Source organism: Anomaloglossus baeobatrachus, chromosome 1 (assembly GCF_048569485.1).
Source record: "Anomaloglossus baeobatrachus isolate aAnoBae1 chromosome 1, aAnoBae1.hap1, whole genome shotgun sequence".
Taxonomy (NCBI): domain Eukaryota; kingdom Metazoa; phylum Chordata; class Amphibia; order Anura; family Aromobatidae; genus Anomaloglossus; species Anomaloglossus baeobatrachus.
Genome location: NC_134353.1, coordinates 540,869,932 through 540,892,251, shown reverse-complemented (window position 1 = coordinate 540,892,251; position 22,320 = coordinate 540,869,932). Strand labels below are relative to the sequence as shown.

Genomic DNA, 22,320 nt, shown 5'->3' with positions numbered 1-22,320 from the left:
AGCAACTTTTACCGGGACTGTTTGGAATAAATAAAGGAACCTCGGGAGTATGTCCATCTTGAGGGCATTGATCCGGCCAAACCAGGAAAGTCGGCCCCGGTTATATCTATTAAGATCTGCAAGAGTTCTAGTAAGCAGTGGGGAGTAATTAGCCTTAAACAACTCATCCGGATTGGCTGAAACAAATATCCCAAGATACTTGATAGATTGGGTCTCCCACTTAAATGGGAAGGCGGATTTTAGTCTATTGACTTGTGTGGTAGGAAGAGTAATATTAAGGGCCTCTGTCTTTGAGTAGTTTACTTTGAAGTTAGAAACCATGCCAAAGTGTTGAAATTCCTGGATGAGAACTGGAAAGGCGATTTCCGGGTTTGTTAGATATAGAAGGAGGTCATCAGCGTATAAGGCAAGTTTATAATATTTCTGACCTATATCAAAGCCCTTTATATCGGGGGAGTTTTGAAGGGATATAGTCAAATGCTCCATGGCTATCACATATAGAAGGGGTGAAAGAGGGCACCCCTGTCTAGTGCCATTAGATATTTGCAGGGGAGAAGATAGAGTATTATTGGCTCGAACTCGTGCAGAGGGCTTATGATACAGGGCAAAGATTCTCTCCAACATAGTTTGACCGATTCCCAGCTGTCTGAGGGATGAGTGTAGGAAGGTCCAGTTAAGACGATCGAATGCCTTATCGGCATCGATCGATAGAAGGCAGGCTGGAGTACCTTGTCTGTACATGTGGGAGGTCAAAAGTAGAGTTTTAATAGTGTTATCGCGCGCCTCTCTACCCCGGACAAACCCTGTTTGGTCAGTATGGATTGAGGCAGGCAACAGCGGGGACAACTGGTTAGCTATTAGTTTGGCGAAGATCTTGACATCTACCCCTATAAAGAGAGATAGGGCGGTAGTTGGAGCATAGCGATGGGTCCTTCCCAGGCTTGGGAATCACCATTATGGTAGCCGCAAGAGTTTGCGCGGCAAAGGGGCAAGCTGAGGATATAGCGTTAAAGGTCCTGGTCAGGAAGGGCGTCAGTTCCAAGGCGAATTGCTTATAGAAATTGGCCAGGAAGCCATCCGGACCAGGACTCCTACCATTGGCTAGACCCCTAATAACCTCAGTGACCACCTGTTCGCTAAAAGGGTCATCTAGCATGAGAGAGTCCACATGGTTCAGTGGGGGGAGAGGGGTACCATCGACATACTCGTCCACTTTCGCTTGGAAATTTGTTGGGGACATGTCCGCCACTGGGCCACCTAGGTTGTACAACCCGTCATAATAGTCTCGGAATACATCTGCAATTTCATGAGGTTTATATGCTGAATGGCCAGATGGTGATTTAATGGTGGGGATAAATGTAGAGGGCAGGCGAGGATTAAGAATCCTAGCCAGAGCTCTGCCTGGATTGTTAGAGAATTCGTACATAAATCTCCTACCTCTGTCTCGGTGACGGGCAGACGCTGCATCCAAGAGGGACCCCAGATCTAGTCTAGCCTTGAGCAAGTCTGTTAAAATCTGAGGGTCATGGGTCCGTTTATGGGCCTGTTCTAGGTGTTGGATGGAAGTCAGTAATCTATCTATTTCGCAAGCTCTATCCCTCTTGAGTCTGGTTCCCTGTTGAATAAAAGTCCTCCGGATCATCCCCTTCAGGGCCTCCTATTGGAGCGGTAAGGGTGTTGGGTCATTGGCGTGAAATTCGAAGAAGTCCGTGATGGTCTTCCTGATGGCTGACTGACATGTCTGATCTTTTAATAAGTGCAGGTTCAATGACCACACCCACTCCCCAGGGCGCAAGTCTGTCAAGAGGAAAGAAAGTGACACCGAAGCATGATCGGACCACACCATAGGGTCTATAGTACAGTCCAGGTCATGTGAGAGTAGGTGGTGGCTAATGAAAAAGAGGTCTATTCTACTGTACATATCATGGAAAGGAGAATAGAAAGTGTAGTCCCGTGTTTTAGGGTGTAGGGTACGCCAGATGTCAATAAGCCTCAAGTCCAGTAATTTATTCCTAAAACCCCGCAGTTTTACTGCAGGAACAGAGGACCTACCCGAGGAGGAGTCAACAGCTCGATCAAGGAAAAGATTGAAATCTCCTCCAAGAATCAAGGAGCCTTCAGCGAAGTCAGAGAGGGTGTTCAGGTACTTTTGGCAAGTCCTGGCCGGGTCCTGGTTGGGGAGATAGAAATTGGCAATGGTAAATAATTTGGTACAGATCTTAAGTTTGATAAAAATAAATTGCCCCTCTGGGTCGGACTTAACTGCTAAGACCTGGGCTGGGAGAGATTTATGTAGAGCGATGCTAACTCCCTTGGATTTTGCAACTGAATTGGTACTATGAAACCAGGAATTATAATACCTATGCTTAAATGTGGGAGTGTGGTCCGTTTTAAAATGAGTCTCCTGAAGCAATAGAATATGGATTCTTTTTTTATGCATGTTATAGAGGATCTTGGATCTCTTCTCTGGTACATTAAATCCTCTAACATTTAACGAGCATAGGTTGAGGTTCGCCATCTTAGAAGCCCTATCTTCTGGGCACCCGAGAGAAGAGTAGGGAGATGGAGAGGGAGAAGAAAGAAACTGAGATTAAAGGAAAGAAAGCAGAGAAAGTAGTAGAAGAAAAAAATAGAAGAAGAAATAGTAGAAGAAATCAGAATAATAAAGACTAGTATCAAAACCTGTCTTTACTTAGCCTCCTGAGTCCCAGCTCAGAAGGCAATTAAACTGAGAAAATACTCGTAACTAGTGTTCTAGGAACACACCCTAATGTGGGAGGTGACTGAAAACTATGTCGCCTGAAGGACGGCTGCTACACCACCTAACTAGTTAATACCGAAAAGGGGTAGAAGAAAAGGAAACCACAGATGGTCAGTCACCCAACCAAAATGAAAGTAACATATATAACAGCTAACAGCTCAAGTTCAATATAATTAATTACAGCAACAAGGTGAGGAATGCAGCAAGAGAGATAAACTCCCGTCTCCAGGCTCACAACTCGTGAGGCTTTTAGGAGAAGCATAGATACCCATGGGGGTTCAGGCGTCCCAACTCAGCATTGGAGCATGCCGGGAGGGGAGGCAGAGAATCCCAACATTATTAGAATTAGTGATGCCCAGGGGAGGGGGGGGCAGGAAAGGAGAGGAGGGGGGAGAAAAAAAAGAAAAAAAGCAAAAAAAAACCAGACGGACAAAGGGCAATATTGGTTAGGCATCAGAGTAGGCCATAACAGCCCTCATTCCTCCTTCAAACTACATGTATAACCCAGTAGTCCCGAGAGTTCAGGTCTCCGCCGATGAGGATCTCAGCGACTTCTGGGATCTTGGTCGCTGAGTACGGTGTTGATCAGGTGGGAAGGGACCTCCACGATGGACCATTCTCTGGGGTGGAGGTGTAGTATACGGCCAGTCCAGCAATTTTATCCCAGGGAGATCCAGAGCCGAAAGAAAATCTGGCAGGTCAGCCGGAGACCTCAAGATGATCAGGTTGGGACCTTTCCTGACTTGTAGTTGAAAAGGATAGCCCCAGGAATAAGCAATATTGTTGTTACGTAGAACCTCCAGCAGGGGCCTCAGGGCTCTCCTTTTTGCAAGTGTGGATCGGGAAAGATCCGCTAGAAGTTGGATGGGAGTTCCTTTAAAATCCAGGGTACCTTTATCTCTTGCTTTTCTCATAATATTCTCCTTGACCTGGAAGAAGTGTACCCTGCAAATAATGTCCCTTGGCCTCTCTGGGTCCGAGTTTCTAGGCCCCAGTGCACGGTGTGCTCTGTCCATCTCAATGCGTGTTTCAAGGGGACGTTCCAACAAGGAGTTAAACATCCTCTGCAGTGTAAAGGTCAGATCCTGTGGCCCGAGCAAACCACGAATGCGCACATTATTTCGCTTGTTGCGGTTTTCAGCATCTTCAATCATGTCAAACAAGAGGTGGATCTGTTGAGCCTGCTGATCTATAAGCTGTTGTTGTGAGCTTTGCTGAGAGTATAAATCCTGGGTGGACGATTCGAGGGCCCGCACGGAGTTAGTTAGTGATGACATATCCTCCTTCAAGGAGCGAATTTCAGTTTTACACATAGCCTCCAGGCGGGCAATGTATCCCTCCATATCCATTTTGGTTGGCATAGCATTGATTTGAAGCCTTAAAGCTGACATTTCTGAGCCTTGGTCTTCCCCATAGTGTTGCAAGGGAGTAGCTGTGTTCTCCCCTCCATGGCAGGGGAGGGCGAGCAAGCTCTGCTCCATAGCCTCTCCTGAGCCAGCTGCTGGGGTATTTGAGTGCTGTGGGGCAGGGGACGACCGCAGGGTACCTGGTGAGTTGGAGCAGCCAGGAAGAGAGGCAGGAGATCCTCTACTCTGTGAAGCCCCAGGGGGAGAAGCGCGCCCTGCAGCCAACTTCCCACTGCTCACCCCTCCCCCATCAGTCACCACAGGCCGGTCTCCGGTGTTTTCCCCAGGAGCCATCCATCCAGGAGCCTGCAATGCCGGGTCAGTCTGCAGCCTCTCACCGGGTTGCTGTGCAGAGCGGGCGGGGGAAGCAGGAGAACGCTCAGGCTGGGACAGCCGGGTCGCAGCAGCACGCGTCCCGGTCGCCATTACAGGCCTGGGAGGACGCTGGGCCTCAGTCAGGTATGGCACAATACCTTGCCCCCCACGGCTGGGAGTCCCTCTGGCAGGCGTCTGCGACCGGAGACCCGCTTTCCCTCTCATCTGACCCTGGTGCTCGCTCTTGATAGCTGGTGGGTGGTGGTGTTTGCAGCCGTTACTGAGGAGCTCCTACAGTGTGTCTTGCCGGCACCATGTCCAGGCCACTCCCCCCCCATTTTTCCCATTTTTTAAGCAACCCCCAGGGTCACGGAACTGGGCACCGGCCACCCGTGATACGACTCCGTGATACAAGGCCCAGAACCGAGTACCCCAAGGCCCTGGTGTGCATCATAGCTCTTCACTGATAGCTGTTTGGCCACACAGCAGGGTTCAGAGGCAAGGAGCTCCATTTGAGTTTTGGAGCACAGATTTTCCTAGAATAGTTTGCAGACTCCATTTTCAGTGCCCAAAGTGCCAGAAAACCTGAAACCCCCTGAAGTGACCACATTTTGGAAATGACATCCCTTTGGGAATTCAACTACGGGTGTAGTGACGATTTTGTCCCTGGAAAACACCCATGGAGTAAAAAGCTGTGAAGGTTTTAGAATTAAAAATTGGAAATAAGCCCTTGCAGTGGCCAGCATGTTGTAGTGCCCATACATTATGCCCAGATCATGCTTCTGGAGACACACACCCAATAATTTAAGCGGGTCTCCTCACTACAACAGTGCCAAGTATGTGGATGCCAATTGTGTTTTAGGCACATTGTAGTGCTAGGTTTTGTGCATCAAAAGGTGCACAAAACGGTCGTTGACCACTGTTTTGTGCACGGCTAAAAAGACATGTAAATAGATGGACCACAGGACAGATGAGAGTTCAAAGAGACTTCCTCTGCGCCATTACAATGAATTTTCAGTTGGGAATTTTGTCTGAATTACGGACTACCTCTCCCAGCCTCCCTGATGGATTTATTTATTACTATAACTACATATTTATAATTTTAGCAATTTCTGCTCAGTCCGGTCCTATGCAAGATAAATTTATATGATCCAGTAGTGTGTTGGAAACATGTATTAAACTATCATACTTTTACAGATGCCAGAATAAAAGAAATCCACTGTGCATAATATATTGTATTTATCCTCTATAACAAACACATTTATTGAATCTCCTTCTTGTTGGGCTAATTAATTCTTAAGAGGGCGGATTCTGCTTGTTGTAATACTTACACTAGGCACACAAACATATAAGGCTGCAACAGACTTAGGAATTCTTTTATTCTAGCCTTTACATTTCAGGCGAGTGTGTTATAAAGCAGTCTGATCTTGTGAGATCAAAGTGGTAGACTGAAAGCAGGGAAGTTATTAGAATATTGTGCCTTAGAATTATTTCTGATCTGTATTTCCCTGCCTGGACTGGAGGAATTCTTGCAATATATTAACTCTTTATTTACAGCTGCACCCATCTGATAATTCAGATGAATTCGTAATATTGGAAGCGAACCTGTGGATGCAAACACGTGACCATCATCACTTAAGAATTTATGTGTAAGGAATCGACGATCACAAATCGCATTATAGTGGTTTTAATATTTCAGTAAGGCAGTATTATTTCTATATTGTACTAAACTATCAGTAGTTTCAACTAGTAAAAGACTGATGATATTATAGGAGTTGTCAACTACTTAGCGAACTTCTTCTGAAATTCTGAATTTCCCAATATGAAATTAAAGTAACAGATAATTAGTGATTAGTGCTTTAGCCTTGCAGCGCTAGGGTTCCGGGTGCAAATCCCACCAAGAATAAAATCTGTACGTTATTCCTGTGTTTTTGTGGGTTCCCCCTGGGTACTTTGGTTTCCTCCCACTTCAAATAGGGAATTTAGATTGTGAGCCCCAATGGGGACAGTGATGATAATCTGTAAACTGCTGTGGAAATTAATGGCGCTAGATCAGTAAAATAAATACCATCACCTCTCAAACTAGCACCATTTTAGCTATGTTGGTGCAGGGGGTTCACGTGACATTGTTATACACAAAATAGAAATGGAAAGTGGTACTACCCACATTTTCATAGGTTTTGCTTTTTTTAGCCTCAGCCCCCTGATGAAGCCAGTCATGGTGAAACATGTCGGGGAGTCTATTAGCTGAAAGCTTTTAGGTAGGCAGTGTAGGGCTGTACCGACCTTAATTTATTATAGGACAGTTGTCCAGCTGGTGATAGTGTCTGGTCCGCGGCCCTCACCTGATTTAGTTAGTGGATTTAGTCGCCCTGCATGCTAGTTTTAACCTTGTCCCTTGATTTTGATTATAATAAAAGTTATTTTTTATACATCTAGAGACAGGGTAACTAGTTGCCCTTTGGGCAAATTGTGTTCGCATGACATTGTTATAGACAAAGTAGAAATGGAAAATGGCACTACCCACATTTTCATAGGCTTTGCTTCTTTTAGCATATATGTTCGGTAAAGGCAGGCGGGTGTTGTCCTTGATGCTTTGGAGGTCCACTACTGCAAAAAGTAGCAAATCTAGTAGAATACTTTACAAAACATATGAAATTAGAAGCAGTCCCCGTGGATATACAACAAACTTGTCACTTTTATAAAAAGTTAAGAACTAAAACAATGCTTAAAAAAAGTTGTGAAGAGGGAGTGGGTAGCATTCCAGATGATGGGACTTTTTTTTTCATATAGACCTGGAAACATAACCTTGGATGAAACTCGGATGTTCGAAGGAAATTTGAAAATTGCAGCTCATTAGTGGCCCGTGATTAGATACAGCACTACATGGCATAACAATGTCATGCAAGCCCAGAGATATCCTGTGCTGACATTTCTGAAATGGCATCAGTGCAGGAGGTGAGTATCTGATATTTTTATTTTACAAAGGAATACAGTATTTAAAAAAGGGATCTGCAAGAAGTAGGCAACTCCTTTAACAAGTCAGTTACCAGTGCATAGCGTAGACCATACTCTACGAGAGTAGGCCTAAATGGCATGAGTGCAAATCCAAACTCTTTATTTTCACATTTTGATTAAAATAATTGAATGACTTCATCCCACTCATCAACAGGCCACAATCCATTTGGCAGAACGTTGGAGGGGGAGTGTTTCCAGTCCCAAACTTTAACAGGAACTTCCCAGTTCTTGCCGTAATTAGCTTCTATATAAGCTACAGTTTCACATGGTACTTGGACCTTAAGTTCTAAAAATTCTGTCCAACAAAGTGTAAATTTCGGAAACAGGTATCTAAAAAATAAAGCAAACAATATATATATTAGAATAAAATATAACAGCCATTTATATTCTGTCATAAACATTTATATTTAAACATTGACCTAAATCAATTCCTAAATGTAAAAAAAGAATGACTAATGACTCTGGAATGTTACCAGCATTATTTTGTACAGGTAGTCTTGCTTTTATATAGCAGATCCTTGTTAAAATCTTTTAGATAAAGTAAAAAGGAGAGGAAAAAAAGACCACAAAAGGAGCACACAGTCTTGATATAGTGTTGATGGGGAGGAATCCAGATTTGGTTGCAAAGCATCAAATTGATCTAATCAGATCAGGCCTTATATCATTTCAAAATTGAGGGTCACTGTGGACTTTAGCGCATTAGGTACATGTAGTTCAGTCTGATCATAACAGCTGGACCTCTTACATGCCACTGTCATGTTTAAAAGGCTTTAAAATGGAGTCTATCCCCTACGATAGATATCTTCCAACCACACAATGTGATAGTGAGGTGCCTAAAGTTTAAATCATTCCTTTTCTCCAAATGTAATTAGCAAATAAAAAAAAAAACATGTTTAGTATTGCCATATGCTTAATTGCACAAACTAATACATCTCCAAGCCAAAAAAAAAAAAAAAGTATCAAAATTTTATAAGACTTTTTTTTCTTTTTTTGCCAGGAGGTGCACATTTGGTGCTGAAAGGTGAGGTCAATGAGTTTAAAGAGGTCACCTGAGGTCAGTTTACCTGCAGTCACAGGTGGTGGATCATGGGAACCTCCAGCTATGACCGCAACTGAGTAACGTCACCGTTCATTGCTGCAGCTCAGTCATTCTCTGCCTGAAGCCCACAGTATGCGGTCATGTTCTTTGCCCACACGCTGTACCTTCAATAATGTAGCAGAGCTGGAATCGTCGTGGGACCTCGTGTGGATTAGATCAGAACTGGGTATGTTTGGGGTTAATAAAGGAGAGAAAGAGTGTGTTTTTTGTATTTTATTTCAAATAAAGGATTTTTTTCTGTGTTTTGTGTTTTATTTCTTTTCACTTACAGATTAGTAATGGGGGTCTTATAGACACCTCCCATTACTAATCTAGGGCTTAGTGGCAACTGTGAGCTGTTATTGACCCCTATTTACTCTGATTGCCCTGATGTGGTGTCAATCGGGATGAACCAGGTACATTTCCAGGATTGTCGGATCTAATAGATGCGACAATCCTGGGCGTCTGCAGGCTGCTATTTTTAGGCTGGCATGGGCCCAATAACCATGGGTCCTCCCCAACTTGAGAACACAAGCCCCCAGCTGGCAGCTCTATCATGGCTGGGTATCAAAATTGGGGTGAGGGGGGGGATGCTGACTTTTTTAAAAAAAAAAAAAAAAAAAAAAAGCCGCATATGATCCCCTTATTTTGATACACAGCCAAGATAAGCGCATGGTTGAGGGCTGCAGACTCTAGCTGTGTGCTTTATCTGTGCTGGGTATCATAATATGGGGAGAGCCAATTCATTTATTTATTTTTGCACCAATACAAACACGCACACAGCATCTGTGATTGAAAGCAGTCAAACGCTGTCACACAGGATGGGGCATGGTCTGACTGCAACCAAGATGCTGGGACTGCCAGTGGGTGGGGGAAGCAATGCATATGCATGAGAGCTAATAGGCGGCCCCAGAAGTAGCATTACAGCCGCGCGGGAGACTGGTTAGTATAATGCGCTTGCTCTAATATCCTATCCTTTCTACCACCATTTTAAAGCACTGGATTCTGGTCCCCATTGACATATATGGGGACCGGTGTCCGGGCAGATATACGGGATCAATTCCAGGCCGGAACAGGGTTTTTGTTTTTTTTTTAAACCCGACTGAACCCACCAATCCTGGGTATCTATGGGTCACTAACCAATCACTAATCTGAAGATAACCAAAGGATTTTGTGTTACATTGTAGTGTCCAGTGTCAGAAAGCTGAGTTTGCATCCTAGGTCATGGGTCTTCCAGCAGCACATTGACCCCAAACATAATTTCAAGAAGCACTGAGAAAATTATAGAAAAGCAGCGCTAGAGTTCTAAAGTGGCCAGCAATGAGTCCAGAGGAAAATCCCATTGAACACCTGTGGAGAGATCTTAAAATTGCTCTAGGGAGAAGGAGCTTTCAAATATGAGAGACCTGGAGTAGTGGTCCAAAATTCCAGTTGAGAGGTGTAAGAAGCCAAATGATGGTTATAGAAAGCAATTGATTGCAGTTATTTATTCAAAATGGTGTACAACCAAATATTAAGTTGAGAGTGCCAACAATTTTCTTTGGCCCATGTTGTGTGTGAAATTATGTCCAACTTGACTTTTTTTTCCCTCTGTTTTTTTCTTGTGATGTTTAAATACACACAAAGGAAATAAACATGTGCATAACAAAACGTGTAATTGCAATAATTTTGTGAAATAAATACTTCCTTTCCTAAAACAATTTCAAGGGTGCCAACACATGTATATATGTATATACCGTATTTTTTTCGAATTATAAGATGCACTTTTCCCTCCCAAAAAGTTGGGAGAAAAATGAGGGGTGTGTCTTAAAATCCAAATGTAGCTTACCGGAGGGTGGTGAAGAGGGGTCAAAGGAGGCAGGGCAATGCTATGCGGTGTTCTGTCAGAGCTGCTCTGTGCATCGGGCAGCGCGGCTCTGCTCGGCTCGGCTCTGCTGTGTGGCGGGGCTCTGGACTGGACTGCTCTGTGTGGCGGGCGCTCATTCTGAAGATGTCGGCGGTCAGGGCTTCAAATAATGGCGCCTAGAGTCACACTTTCAGCTTAAGTTCTCATCTGCGCAAGCGCCGGATCCAGCCGCCATTATTTGAAGCCCTCACCACCGACATCTTCAGAATCAGTGGTGCCTCAAGTCCTGCACAGAGCAGACCCGTATCACCAGCCCCGTACAAAGCAGAGCCGCGTCACCAGCCCTGGTACAGAGCAGCGCCTGCAGTGATTATCTGGCCCCCCTCTGTACCACTCGCAGCATCGCAGTACTCCAGTACCTCCCTGCCTCCTGTGACCCCTGCTCTACTGCTACCCCCGCTCCACTGCTGCCTCCTCTCCCTGGTAAGACACCACCGGATTATAAAACAGACCCCACTTTTTTTACCTTTTTTGCCCCCAAATTTGAAGTGAATCTTATAATCCGATGCGTCTTATAAAACAAAAAATATGGTAAGTGTGTCATAGGCTTACTGGCTTAGTGAGTAAGTTACTATTAACATAAATCATTTTTATGTGTGTTGTGTTTAATTCCTTAACCACGAATAACAAATATATAAAACAGATTTCATATGCACCAACATAAAAATTGATTAATTTTATTAGACATTAAGTAATTTTTTTTAAATGTACAAGTGCATCTCAATAAATTAGAATATCATAAAAAGTTAACTTATTTCAGTAATTTAATACAAAAAGTTAAACATATATTATATAGAGTCATTACACACAGAGTGATCTATCTTACAGCCAATGAAAACCCAAAAGTCGTTATCTTAGAAAATTAGAATATTATATAAGACCAACTGAAAAAAATATTTTAAACTCAGAAATGTTGGCCTACTGAAAAGTCTGTAGAGTAAATGCACTCAATAGTTGGTCGGGGCTCCTTTTGCATGAATGACTGCATCAATACGGCGTGGAATGGAGGCGATCAGCCTGTGGTGCTTTTGAGGTGTTATGGAAGCCCAGGTTGCTTTAATAGCAGCCTTCAGCTTGTCTTCATTGTTGGGTCTGATGTCTCTCATCTTCCTCTTGACAATACTCCATAAATGGGGTTAGGTCAGAAGAGTTTGCTGGCCAATCAAGCACAGTTTGTTTGCTTTTTTAATCATATGAACGTATACCTTACCATCATATAAAGATAAATACTGGACAATAAACAACGATTGAAAGTATCACAAAGGATAAAAATCAAAGTCGGGTATCCAGGTTTTCTATGTATGCAATAGCATTATCATTTACAATATAGAAATAATTTGTCACCATGGTAGGCTCTAAGGGGGCACGCCTCAACAATGTGCTGGATAGTTTGACGGTCTGCTCCACAGTCACAAGTAGGAGAGTCAAATTTTCTCCACTTATGCATAAGATCTGCACAGACACCAAAGTACAGTGATGCATCAAGCACAGTTATACTATGGTTATTAAACCAGGCATTGGTACTTTTGGCAGTGTAGACAGGTGCCATGTCCTGCTGGAAAATGAAATTTCCTTTGCCAAAAAGCTTGTTGGCAGAGGGAAGCATGAGGTGCTCTAAAATTTCCTGGTAGGTGGCTGTGCTGACTTTGGTCTTGATGAAACACAGTGGACCTACACACCAGTAGATGACATGGTTCCCCAAACCATCACTGATTGTGGAAACTTCACACTAGACCTCAAGCAGCTTGGATTGTGGCCTCTCCACTCTTCCTCCTGACTCTGGGGCCTTGAGTTCCAAATGAAATGCAACATTTACTTTCATCTAAAAACAGCACCTTGGACCACAGAGCAACAGTGCAGTTCTTTTACTCCTTGGCCCAGGTAAGACGCTGGTGTTGTCTATTGGTCATGAGTGGCTTGACACAAGGAATGCAACACTTGTTGCCCATGTCCTGGATACATCTGTGTGTGGTGGTTCTTGAAGCACTACCTCCAGCAGCCGTCCAATTGTGAATCTTGCCCAAATTTTTGAATATCCTTTTCTTAACAATCCTATCAAGGCTATGGTTATTTTGATGGCTTGTGCACCTTTTTCTACCACACTTTTTCCTTCCACTCAACTTTCAATTAATATGCTTGGATACAGCACTCTGTGAAGAGCCAGCTTCTTCAGCAATGATCATTTGTGGCTTACCCTCCTTGTAGAGTGTGTCAATGACTGCCTTCTGCATATTTGTCAAGTCATCAGTCTTCCCCATGATTGTGTTGCCTACTGAACCAGACTAACGGGCCACTTTAAGCTCTTCGGAAGCCTTTGCAGGTGTTTTGTGGTAATTATTTTAATTTTCTGGGATAATGACTTTTGGGTTTTCATTGACTGTAAGCCATAATCATCAACATTAACAGAAATAAACACTTGAAATAGATCACTCGGTTTGTAATGACTCTATATATGCGTTTTCTTTTTTGCATTGAATTAGTGAAATAAATTAAAACTTTTTGATGATATTCTAATTTATTGAGATGCACTGGTATTCATATTCATTATGTACTGGCATCATATGGATATGAATAACTGAATGAATGTTCTAGCAGTTAAACAATAATGCTTGATTCACACATCGATATGTTTCACCGCCAGATCCTCCATGCGTTCCACTGCAAGTTTTCGCACTACACTGTTCTGCGTCCCAGGATTCTCTGCCTGCCAGAAGCAATCTGTATTGCCGGATGTGGTGAGTGTGTGTGCGATCTGATCTGTGATTGTGTGTGCTATTTTATGTGTGTATGTGTGGGAGTTTGTGCGATCTGATGTGGGAGTGTGTGCGATCTGATGTGCGTGGGTGTGTGATCTGATGTGTGTGATCCACTGCAGGTCCTTAATGCGTTCCACTGCAGGTCCTCCCGTTAGGCGTCTGGTGAGTATGATCATGAGGTCTTCTAATTTCTTTCTTCTCTCTTTTGGGTTTGTCTGCTTTCTATAATGAAGTGTCCTGCAGTATTCTTTAATTTTTTAGCTGCATGAACACTTCATTATTTAACTGCAACTAGGACTTATTTTCGGGGTAGAGCTTATATTTAAGCCTTACGACGAAAATGCTGAAAATTCCTGCTAGGGCTTATTTTCGGGGTAGGTCTTATTTTTGGGTAAACACTGTACTTTCATGCATGACCTCCAAATCTGGCTTCCATACCAGCACAGTCCATAGACCTTTTTGGTTCTGGCAATGCACGTAACCTTGCTTTTCAGTGTTTTGACCACAAGGACAGTAAAGAATACTTAAAATCTCAACAGGAAAACAATTATAGGTAAAAATTAAATATATAAAGCCTCTGCTTCAACATAGAAAATATAGGACAATTGTAATGCCACTGCCATAAATAAAGAAAAGTCCATACTTAAATTTCTTGCCACTTTTAGCCTGGGTGCCACCATTCCACATATAGTCATGTTCTTCATAGAAGAAAAAAATGTCAAGTTTCACATCATCTCTCCCAAGAAAAGAGAGTTCCAAGCTATCGTCTACCTAAAAATGAAAGCACATTAGACATTATTAGGTCTTACCTGGCATTAAATCATGTAAAAATACTATTTAATTCATTGTAAATTTTTGGCTTTTTCTAATATAATTTTGCTTTGAGCCTCCAAACATTAATATTTTGTCTGAAAAGCCAAGTGGGTTGCTCTGATGCAACCATTGCCTAATCCTGTCCTTGCATAATATAATTAGGAGACAAACATTATGTATTTCATGCCGGTTGCCAAATAGCCTTCATTTGATTACTGACTGATATTCTTGATCATAACTAAAAGTTTAAGAATATTTCCAGCACCATCTATTTCAATGTGTGACATTATTTTAATATCTGAATAAAATCCATGTTATACTCATATTATATCAGACCTAAAGGCAACCCATCCAATATTTGATTTATTCCTTTAAACTGCATTTATATTAACCCCTTAACAACCAATAATACACATAAAAACAGCGTCCATTAAAGGGTCTTAAGTTTATAGCGTCCCCCCAATACACGCGTGCATGGACCACGAATGGTTTTGGAACCAATTGCGACAGCGGTATTTAATTGGTTAAAAGATCCTCCTTTAACAGGATGCGCCCCCCCCCTATGATCGTTGCCATGGTACCCTTAAGTCATCTGATGATCCCAGGGTACGGTGGCCTGTTAAAACCTGCTATAAGCCAGGTTTAAAAGACTGTGTGAATTAATCACTGACAGGTACGGTATCTCAGGCACTACGGGACACAAGTACTGCGCAGTGCATGAGACCAACAATCAAAGTGAAAAAAAATATTCAAGTTCCACAGTGGGAATAAGTGAAAAAGTAAAACTGAAATTAAAAACCAAAACAAAACAAAACAAAAAACACAAAAATGAAAAAAAAAAAAAAAACAACGCACACAAATCAGGAAAACCCGTTTTGCCACTAAGAATAAAGCCTCTGTGTTAAAACAAAAATTGTTCACATAAGGAACAGCCCAAACTATAAAACAGTCATATTATTTATTCCATTGGGCCAACAACATAAAAAAAAATATATAAAATCATACTGATAGACAAAAAAAATCAATAAAAAAAGTGATCAAAAATTAATATTAAAAAAAATAAAAAATAGTATAAGTGAAAACAGAAAATCGTCTCGCAAAAAACAAGCCCTAATATGCCTCATTTGACAAAAAAATAAAACATTAATTTTTGTAAAGTATTGTTTGTGTGTAAGGGTATGTGCGCACGTTGCTTTTTACCTGCTTTTTACCTGCTTTTTTGCTGCTTTTTCTTCTGCGCTGTTTAATGCCAAAATGGATGTGTTCTTCTATTCAAGCAAAGTCTATGGGAATTTGGGTTTCTTGTTCACACTATGTTGTTCAAAATGCTGCCTTTTTGTGGCAGAACTTTGGTCAAAAACTCAGCTTTTCAAAGAAGCAACATGTCAATTGTTTTTGCCATTTGGGTTTTGCACTGCAAAGCTGAGTTTTTGACCAAAGTTCTGCCACAAAAAGGCAGCATTTTGAACAACATAGTGTGAACAAGAAACCCAAATTCCCATAGACTTTGCTTGAATAGAAGAACACATCCATTTTGGCATTAAACAGCGCAGAAGAAAAAGCAGCAAAAAAGCAGGTAAAAAGCAACGTGCGCACATACCCTAAAAGTAGCAAAGCAATAAAAATCTTTTATCACTGTAACTGTACTGACCCAAAGAATAAATCGATTTTATCACTTACCACACTGTGAACAGCGCAAAAAAAACTGTTACTGAATTGCTAGTTTTTATTCATTCTGCCTATGAAAAATCTGAATAAAAAACGATCAAAAAAATGTTATGTATACTGAAATGGTACCCCAAAAATATTCAACTTGTCAAACAAAAAATAAGCCCTCATGCAGCACTGTTCGCTCAAGAAATAAAAGTTACAGCTCTCAGAATATGGTGACAAAAAATCCAACTATCTAAACATTTTTTTACTGCGTGTTAGCAGCAAAACATAAAAAAACTATATAAATATGGTATCACTGTAATCACACAGACCCGAAGAATAAAGTTGCTTTATCACTTACACCGTACTGGGTTTATTTGTTCATTCTACCTCACAAAAAAACAAAATTAGGGCTCAGCTGACATTTATCCTGCACTCTCCGCTGAGCACTTGCGTTGGGGTCTCCCTGCAAATAATAAAAAACCATGGAGCCACTTTAGACTTTGTCTGGAAGCTTTCCGGTGGTGTCCCATCATTTTAGGTTGTCTTCAGTGCACAAGTGTGAACGACCACACTTCTGTTCATGCCTAAAAAGATGGACACCAGCGACGCAAATGCCAAATGGAGTCCAAAGTTTCTCCATCTGCCTCATTAGAGTGAGGTGTTCTGTCAGTGATTCTGTCTATATCTAATCTTTGGGGGGGATTTACACGGAAACCTCGACATAAGTTCTAGGCGTAAAACACAAGAATGGGATACTAAAAGCGATTAAAAATGTTCTATACCCCAAAATCTTACCAATAACACTTCTAACTTATTCCACACAAAACCAGCTCCCACTCAGGTTCGTCATCAGTCACTGGAAATATAGGGGGATCCCACGTTACTGGTAAAACAAAGACTTTGGAAAAGGGATGATGACTCCCCTCTCACCCCCCCCAATAAAATCCAGTGAAATCTGTGCTCCCAAATCCAAATGCCCCTCCTTCTGAGCCTCACTGTGCCTAAAACGCAGTAAGCAACGATGTGTGTGGCATTATTGTTGTGGGGAGAGCACACTTAATTTACCGGGTGCACGTCTCCAGAAGCACAAGCTGGGCACATTGTATGGGCACTAGCCTGGCAAGTTTGCAATTCTCCAGAAAAAAAAAAATAACATGAATGTTACAAATTAGTCGCTGCATAAGTAGAGGAATTCATTGAGAGGTGCAATCTGTATAGTGGAGTCCTTTCTAGGGGTTTTCTGTTTTTTGGCACCTCAAGGGCTCTGTAAATGCAACACAACATACAAATTTGTGTTACAAAAATAAACTAGCACTCTTTTCTTTCCGAGTTTTCCATGTGCCCAAACATTCAGTTTTGACACATACAGTGCCTACAAGTAGTATTCAACCCCCTGCAGATTTAGCAGGTTTACACATTCGGAATTAACTTGGCATTGTGACATTTGGACTGTAGATCAGCCTGGAAGTGTGAAATGCACTGCAGCAAAAAAGAATGTCATTTCTTTTTTTATTTTTTTTTTTAAATTGTGAAAAGTTTATTCAGAGGGTCATTTATTATTCAACCCCTCAAGCCACCAGAATTCTGTTTGGTTCCCCTAAAGTATTAAGAAGTATTTCAGGCACAAAGAACAATGAGCTTCACATGTTTGGATTAATTATCTCTTTTTCCAGCCTTTTCTGACTAATTAAGACCCTCCCCAAACTTGTGAACAGCACTCATACTTGGTCAACATGGGAAAGACAAAAGGAGCATTCCAAGGCCATCAGAGACAAGATCGTGGAGGGTCACAAGTCTGGCAAGGGGTACAAAACCCTTTCCAAGGAGTTGTCTCCACTGTTGGGAGCATCATCCAGAAGTGGAAGGCTTATGGAACTACTGTTAGCCCTCCACGGCCTGGACAGCCTTTGAAAGTTTCCACCCGTGCCGAGGCCAGGCTTGTCTGAAGAGTCAAAGCTAACCCAAGGACAACAAGGAAGGAGCTCCGGGAAGATCTCATGGCAGTGGGGACATTGGTTTCAGTCAATACCATAAGTAACGTACTCCACCGCAATGGTCTCCGTTCCAGACGAGCCCGTAAGGTACCTTTACTTTCAAAGCGTCATGTCAAGGCTCGTCTACAGTTTGCTCATGATAACTTGGAGGACTCTGAGACAGACTGGTTCAAGGTTCTCTGGTCTGATGAGACCAAGATCGAGATCTTTGGTGCCAACCACACACGTGACGTTTGGAGACTGGATGGCACTGCATACGACCCCAAGAATACCATCCCTACAGTCAAGCATGGTGGTGGCAGCATCATGCTGTGGGGCTGTTTCTCAGCCAAGGGGCCTGGCCATCTGGTCCGCATCCATGGGAAGATGGATAGCACGGCCTACCTGGAGATTTTGGCCAAGAACCTCCGCTCCTCCATCAAGGATCTTAAGATGGGTCGTCATTTCATCTTACAACAAGACAACGATCCAAAGCACACAGCCAAGAAAACCAAGGCTTGGTTCAAGAGGGAAAAAATCAAGGTGTTGCAGTGGCCTAGTCAGTCTCCTGACCTTAACCCAATTGAAAACTTGTGGAAGGAGCTCAAGATTAAAGTTCACATGAGACACCCAAAGAACCTAGATAACTTGGAGAAGATCTGCATGGAGGAGTGGGCCAAGATAACTCCAGAGACCTGTGCCGGCCTGATCAGGTCTTATTAAAGACGATTATTAGCTGTAATTGCAAACAAGGGTTATTCCACAAAATATTAAACCTAGGGCAGGGGTCTCAAACTCGGCTGGGTGTATGGGCCGCACACAAGAAAAAAATAATTTGAGGGGCCGCATTCCTTTCAGGACAAAGTGACATTGGTAGTGGTACCATTTTTTCTTTCTATACACCCTTGAATCACTGTTTTTGAACATTTTTCATTTGTCCATTATAACAAATGTGTAGTGTATATATATATATATATATATATATATATATATATATATATATATATATATATATATATATATATATATATACATACATACAAAAATTTTTTTTTTTTACATTTTTTCCCCTTTTTGTAAGTAATACAGTTTTACAATAACCACCGCATAGTAATTTTGGCCAACATCTTGTGGTAATGTGCCCAATCTTGTTTCCCATTCTGTAAAAATGTGTGCATCCTTGTCCCCTTGTAGCAATGTGCCCCAGCCTCAGCTAACACACACACACACACCCCACCCTGTGCAGCCTCAGCTCACACACCCCCCCCCCCCACCCTGTGCAGCCTCAGCTCACACACACACACACACACACACACCCCACCCTGTGCAGACTCACCTCACACACACACCCCACCCTGTGCAGACTCACCTCACACACACACACACACACACACACACCCCACCCCTGTGCAGACTCACCTCACACACACACACACACACACCCCACCCTGTGCAGACTCACCTCACACACACACACACCCTGTGCAGCCTCAGCTAACACACACACACACCCCACCCTGTGCAGCCTCAGCTAACACACACACACCCCCCCACCCTGTGCAGCCTCAGCTAACACACACACACACACCCCACCCTGTGCAGCCTCAGCTAACACACACACACCCCCCCCACCCTGTGCAGCCTCAGCTAACACACAGACACACCCACCCCCACCCTGTGCAGCTTCAGCTAACACACACACACACACCCACCCCCACCCTGTGCAGCCTCAGCTAACACACACACACACAGACACCCTGTGCAGCCTCACCTCCCACACACACACACACCCCCACCCTGTGCAGCCTCAGCTAACACACACACACACACACACACACACCCCCACCCTGTGCAGCCTCAGCTAACTAACACACACCCCCACCCTGTGCAGCCTCAGCTAACTAACACACACCCCCACCCTGTGCAGCCTCAGCTAACTAACACACACCCCCACCCTGTGCAGCCTCAGCTAACTAACACACACAGCCTCAGCCAGCAACAGAAACACACACACACACACACACACACTCTGTGCAGCCTCAGCCAGCAACAGAAACACACACACACACACACACACACACGAAAACATTCTTCTCACCTGCTGTCAGCGTCATGCAGGCACGTGGACTCGGTGAAGCCTCAGCTACCACACACACACGCACAGTGCAGCCTCAGCCAGCAACAGAACCACACACACACACACGGCATGCCACACACACAGTGCAGCCTCAGCCAGCAACACAGAACCCCACACACACAAAAACATTCTTCTCACCTGCTGTCAGCGGCACGCAGGCACGTGGACCCGGTAATGATCACAGCTGCTGTCATCGCTGAACTTTCGGCCGGCGCGTGCAGAGCAGTTCTCACTGCACAACAGCCACTGGCCAATCACAGGCAATCATCTGAGGTCATATGCAGCAGGTGCTTGCCTCTGATTGGCAGGCGGCTGTTATTGCGTTCTGCAGCGAGCACTTCACTGTGCGCGGCAAAGACAAAACTGTAGGCTGAAATAAATAACTGGCAGCTGCGGCCCCTGCACCGGTCGCCATCTTTACCAGGTCCACGGGCCTGCGGGCCGCAAGAAGCCACCTGAAGGGCCGCATGCGGCCCGCGGGCCGCGTGTTTGAGACCCCTGACCTAGGGGTTGAATAATAATTGACCCACACTTTTATGTTGAAAATTTATTAAAATTTAACTGAGCAACATAACTTGTTGGTTTGTAAGATTTATGCATCTGTTAATAAATCCTGCTCTTGTTTGAAGTTTGCAGGCTCTAACTTAGTTGCATCTTTTCAACCCCCTGCAGATTTAGCAGGTTTGATTACTACTTGTAGGCACTGTATGGGGAACCACCCACTAGAGAAAATGGGGAGTCTAGTTTCCAATACAGAGTCGTGTATGTGTTGTGTGTGTTGTGTGTGTGTGTGTGTGTGTGTGTGTGTGTGTGTGTGTGTGTGTGTGTGTGTGTGTGTGTGTGTGTGCGTGTGTGCGTGTGTGTGTGGGAAGGGGGGGGGGGAGTTCTACTGTTTTGGCATGTCAGGGGCTCTGCTAATGCGACATGGCATTCCCAATTTATTCCAGAAAAATGTATGCTCCAAAATATTGCTCTTCTCTTTCTGAGCCCTACCATGTGCCCAAACAACAGTTTTTGACCACATATGGGGTATCATCATGTACGGGAAAAATTGCCTAACAAATTATGGAGTCCATTTTCTCCTATTATTATCCATTGCAAAAATTACAAATTTTGGGCAAAAAGAATATTTTGGGGGGAAAAAAAAAAACGGATTTTTGTGTACTCACCGTAAAATAGTTTTCTCTTAGCCCAGTCCCTGGGTGGGTAAACAAACAACGCAACCCTAGGACTAGGAACCAGTCTCAGATAGCCAGGAGCGCCTGCTGAGATAGGTGCTCCACTATTGTTTGCAGAATTTTTCTACCTAGGTTCGCCTCAGCCTCAGCCTGGATATGGACTCGGTAATGCTTTGAAACAGTACGTAGGCAAGACCAGGTCACAGCCTTACACCCCTGTTCCACTGAAGCCTGATGCCCAAGAGGCGCCAACTGCTCGCGTGGAATGAGTCCGCAGCCCACTAGGAATGGGCTTGAGTTTCAAGTGGTAGACCTCCTGGATCGCAGAGCGAATCCAGCGAGCCAGCGTTGCCTATGAAGCTGCCTCTCCTTTCTTAGGCCTTTCAGGAATGATGAACAAGGAGTCCATGTTCCTAAAGGGGATGTCCTGGGTGCGTAATATCTGAGAGGCCTCACAAGGTCTAGCGAATATAGGAACCTTTCCACCCTATGGACTGGGTGGACAAAAGGAAGGCAGAACACTGTCCTCGTTTATATGAAACGGGGAAGTAACCTTCGGAAGAAAATCCGGAAGGGGACATAGAACCACCTTGTCCTGATGAAAGATCAGAAGGGGTTCGCGGCAAGAGAGTGCTGCCAGTTCCGAAACGTGTCTGATGGACGTAATCGCCACTAAGAATGTTACCTTCCAGGAGAGAAGAGCAAGAGAAAATTCCTTAAGAGGTTCAAAGGGGGACCTCTGGATACTGTCCAAAACGAGATTGAGGTCCCATGGGTCCAGCGACCGTTTGTACGGGGGAACTAGATGGGAAACACCCTTGAGGAAAGTTTAGACTTGCGGATTGCAAGCTAAGCGGTATTGATAGAATATTGAGAGAGATGAAACCTGCCCCTTAAGGGAGCTGAGGGCCTACCCCTTTTGCAACCTGACTGCAAAAAAAAAAAAAATCAAGAATTCTGGGCATCGCCAGAGGCATAGGTTGGACATTAGATTCCCTGCACTGGGAAAGGAAAGTTTTCCACGTACGGTGGTAAATACGGGATGAAGGCCGGCTTTCGGGCACTGTACATGGTGGAGATGACCACGGGAGAGAATCTCGCTCTTGTTAAAGTCCAGGTCTCAATGGCCAGGCCATCAGCTTCAGGGCTCTGGAGTTCTGATGGGAAATGGGCCCTTGGGTCAGCAGGTCTGGGATGCTTACGAGGCGCCATGAGCAATTGTACTAATTCGGCATACCAGGCGCACCTGGGCTAGTCCGGTGCTATTAGTATCACCGGGACTCCTTCTGCCTTGATCTTCCTGATTACTCGCGGCAGCAGGGG

The 22,320-nt window shown here is 43.7% G+C and overlaps 1 protein-coding gene across 1 annotated transcript in view; it reads right to left on the bottom strand.

The window, feature by feature from the left end:
- Window positions 1-7,441: 7,441 nt before the first annotated feature.
- The window catches only part of FKTN (fukutin), a 72,900-nt gene continuing 58,021 nt past the window's right edge, over window positions 7,442-22,320 (bottom strand). Inside the window, exons 9-10 of the mRNA XM_075316648.1 lie at window positions 13,884-14,011; window positions 7,442-7,830 (exon numbers count right to left, since the gene is read on the bottom strand). Coding sequence (XP_075172763.1) covers window positions 7,617-7,830; window positions 13,884-14,011 — 342 coding nt within the window. The 3' untranslated portion in view covers window positions 7,442-7,616. The remainder of the gene's footprint in view (window positions 7,831-13,883; window positions 14,012-22,320) is intronic.